The sequence below is a fragment of the Sinocyclocheilus rhinocerous genome, unplaced genomic scaffold (assembly GCF_001515625.1).
Source record: "Sinocyclocheilus rhinocerous isolate Xijiao unplaced genomic scaffold, SAMN03320098_v1.1 scaffold5769, whole genome shotgun sequence".
Classification (NCBI taxonomy): domain Eukaryota; kingdom Metazoa; phylum Chordata; class Actinopteri; order Cypriniformes; family Cyprinidae; genus Sinocyclocheilus; species Sinocyclocheilus rhinocerous.
In genome coordinates, this window is record NW_015645756.1 from 6,756 (window position 1) to 9,821 (window position 3,066).

The following is a 3,066-nucleotide window of genomic DNA, read 5'->3' on the forward strand; positions in this document are numbered from 1 at the left end:
GTGATCAGCGGCAGCTGGATGCAATAATTGCATGCCAATGTGCATTGGCTCGTTTAGTTTACACTCGAAGTAGATTGGTCTATCGAAGTGATATCCCAATTCGTCGGTCACGACGTGACTCGTAGTGACCGACTGAAAGGGAACAATACTGTACTAGTCCTACATCGATGTTTCCTGTCGGCTCGATTTTTGAGTGGACTTTGCTGATCCGATGAGCATGAACGGTATAGGAGTGGAGCGACTGAGCGCACACGCATAGAGCGGGATAATACGCAGAGCGTCACACCACGCGATAGTGAAACCTGAGCGGTGAACTAATTTTCGGCAGCCGAAATTTCGGTGCATCTCTAATTATTGGCGACATCAGAAATGGATATTATATAATAGATGCTTTTTTGAACATTTTAGCAATTTAAAAATATTAAAAAAGGATTTTTTACACGGCACCAGAAATGGCTATTATATAATAGATGCTTTTTTTTTTTTACATTTTAGCAATTTAAAAATATAAAAAAATGATTTTTTACACGGCACTCCTGCTCTCAACAGACGGCACCCCGGTTGGGAAACACTGAGTTAGATAACTGACATCTAAAAACAGCAGAAAACAAAACAAATGACATTCAGTTTCAAACAAAATTGCATTTTCAAACTGCATTTCTTTGAATTAAATAGTGTGAAACTATAATTACTTTGTGAAGTTCTTTCATTCTTCTTGTCAATCTGTGTTTTGAAAAACATTTGTGAATTTGGATGTGAAATCAGTCATTTGCACCATTCCAGTAAACTCTGACACATCTGTAGTGAAACCCAAACAGCAGAGTTTGCCAGAGGCTCGTCTGACACCCACTCATGTTCTCTGCGTTCCTTCTGCCTTCCGGACAAGAACACAGAGAAACCTGGCACTTAAACTGAGCAGCGGCACTTCTGCACGTACTCGGCTCTTCCTTCTCTTCTCTTCTTTTCAGTCTCTAATTCTCCAAGGTCTCGTATCTCTACATCTGTCTCTCTTTCTCTGGTGTGGTTCCAGCACACAAGCAGATCATCAGAGACTAATTTACAACAGAGCAACGACTTTCATTCAAAGCAGAGTGACATTGACTGTGGACTTTCATTCTTTGCATGCGGATGAGGAAGAGAGAGAGAACCTCAGAGGGAAAAGGGGCTGTCAAATGGAGAGAGAAGATGAAAAATGAAGTAGGATAAAACAGGTGAAGAGATAAAAGCAATGCATAATTTGTGAAAGTAAATGCATTTTAAACAAGGTGTCATACAGTTCTGGGTGGTGCAAGGTGGTTGTTTATTGATCCAGGACACAAAAACTCTTGCTTTGATAAGTAACAGCCCACCTCTCCTCAACATAACTTAGAAATGCTAAGAAAACAAATTTTAAATGTAAAATATTTTTTGTTTTTCCCCCAATGATAGACAACTTATCAAGTATGTTGAATCTTTAAGCATTGATCCAAAACAATAATCAATAAGCATTTTCATATTTATCTTCTTTTGTAAGCAAGAGGGGAACAATTGTTTTGAGAATAACTACAGGCAAAACACAACATCATCAATAAAAACAAGTAAAATGTGCTTTTGATTCTGAAAAAGCTTGCATGCAGGCTGAGAGAGCTTTGTTATTTGACATGCACTTCTCAATCAGCATTACAGCACTACACATACAGCGGACTCTGTTAAATCAGATTTCATTGCCACGTTAATATGGTTTATTGGTGTAATATAGTGCTGCCAGGATGCCTTATTTTTGTAGGCCAAAACCCAGAAACAACTATTTTAGCACTTCCAGTTTTTTCATTCTGAAGCAATTTTTTTTTTTTATGGATTTTTGGTTAAATGCCTGAAATAAGGTATGTGGTGAACACAAGCTCAAGATATTTCCATGTTTTAATCTGTCACAGAAAATTCATCAGTAATACACCCTTGTAATTTTTATAGCCTTTACTTGTCTTGAAAAAGGCAGTTGCTTACAATTGTCTAAATTAGGACTGCAGAGGTTTTTGGGGACATTAAACATCACAGGTAAACTTATCTCCTCACTAGTCCACTTTCACAGCCTCATTGTGTTTATAACCAAGCTCTTACAAACTATTCTAACACAAACTTTTCATGGAAAATGTTTTTGTTTTTTTTAAATCAAGAATCATCTACCTCAATGATGTTAGAGTCTGCAAAGCCTGGAAGTCTCTCATCTTTACAAACCACCCCTGCATCCTCCTGATGTGTGCAGTCACTGTTCCCCCAGCCACGGGACACACATTTCTCAATGCTGTTTTCCGATCCTCCACACATGACATTATCCACCCAGATTTTACCTGCAGGAACATGGATTTTTGACAAGCCAGGTCAGCTTACAACAGGACTTTCATGCACTCTCAGAAAAAAGATATAAACTGGGGCGATTCCTTTTTAAAAGGTATTAATATGTACCGTATAGAGTCTTAGGCCTATATGCAGGGCTCGAATTGAGAGGGGATGACATCCCCCTGGTTGAAAAAACTGACAAAAAGCATCCGCTCAGTAAAACCACCATCCCCCCTTACCATCCCCTTTGGATTAATAATGTGTATTATGTAAAACTTATCATGCAAATGAAATGTTAAAATTATCTACTTAAGATAATTCACGAATAACGGCGATTGGCCAATCAGAACTCGGTTCTGTAACAAGTTAAATTCAAAACAAATTCTGTAAAATTACTAATATCACATAGAATTTAGGATGGATATTATGCACATTGGGACCATAGACTGATTGGGAAGCAGGCTTGTTACGTTTCTAATTGAATCAGCCGTTTTGAAGGAGTCTTTGATTTGAACGATTCAATAAATAATTTATCAAAACAAGGGCTTGCTGCCACCTACTGGTGGTTTTATTGTCATCATTATTTATCCATGACAGGCCTAAACCAGCCAAGGTTTCAGCACAAAAGCACATTTAGCAAAATATTGTTTAATTATCAATATTGACCAAAATTCCTCAATTTCAGGCCAAAAAACCTTATAAATAATAGTTCATTTAATAAGGCAACTTTTTCATTAAATAAAAACCTTT

At 37.5% G+C, this 3,066-nt stretch overlaps 1 protein-coding gene across 1 annotated transcript in view; it reads right to left on the reverse strand.

Annotated features, from left to right (window-relative positions):
* LOC107706920 (lysyl oxidase homolog 3-like) overlaps nt 1-2,494 on the reverse strand; it is a gene marked incomplete at its 3' end in the record, with an annotated part of 4,319 nt that extends 1,825 nt beyond the window's left edge. Inside the window, exons 1-2 of the mRNA XM_016510777.1 lie at nt 2,443-2,494; nt 2,164-2,327 (exon numbers count right to left, since the gene is read on the reverse strand). Of these exons, the coding sequence (XP_016366263.1) occupies nt 2,164-2,327; nt 2,443-2,494 (216 nt within the window). The remainder of the gene's footprint in view (nt 1-2,163; nt 2,328-2,442) is intronic.
* Between the last annotated feature and the right edge of the window lie 572 nt (nt 2,495-3,066).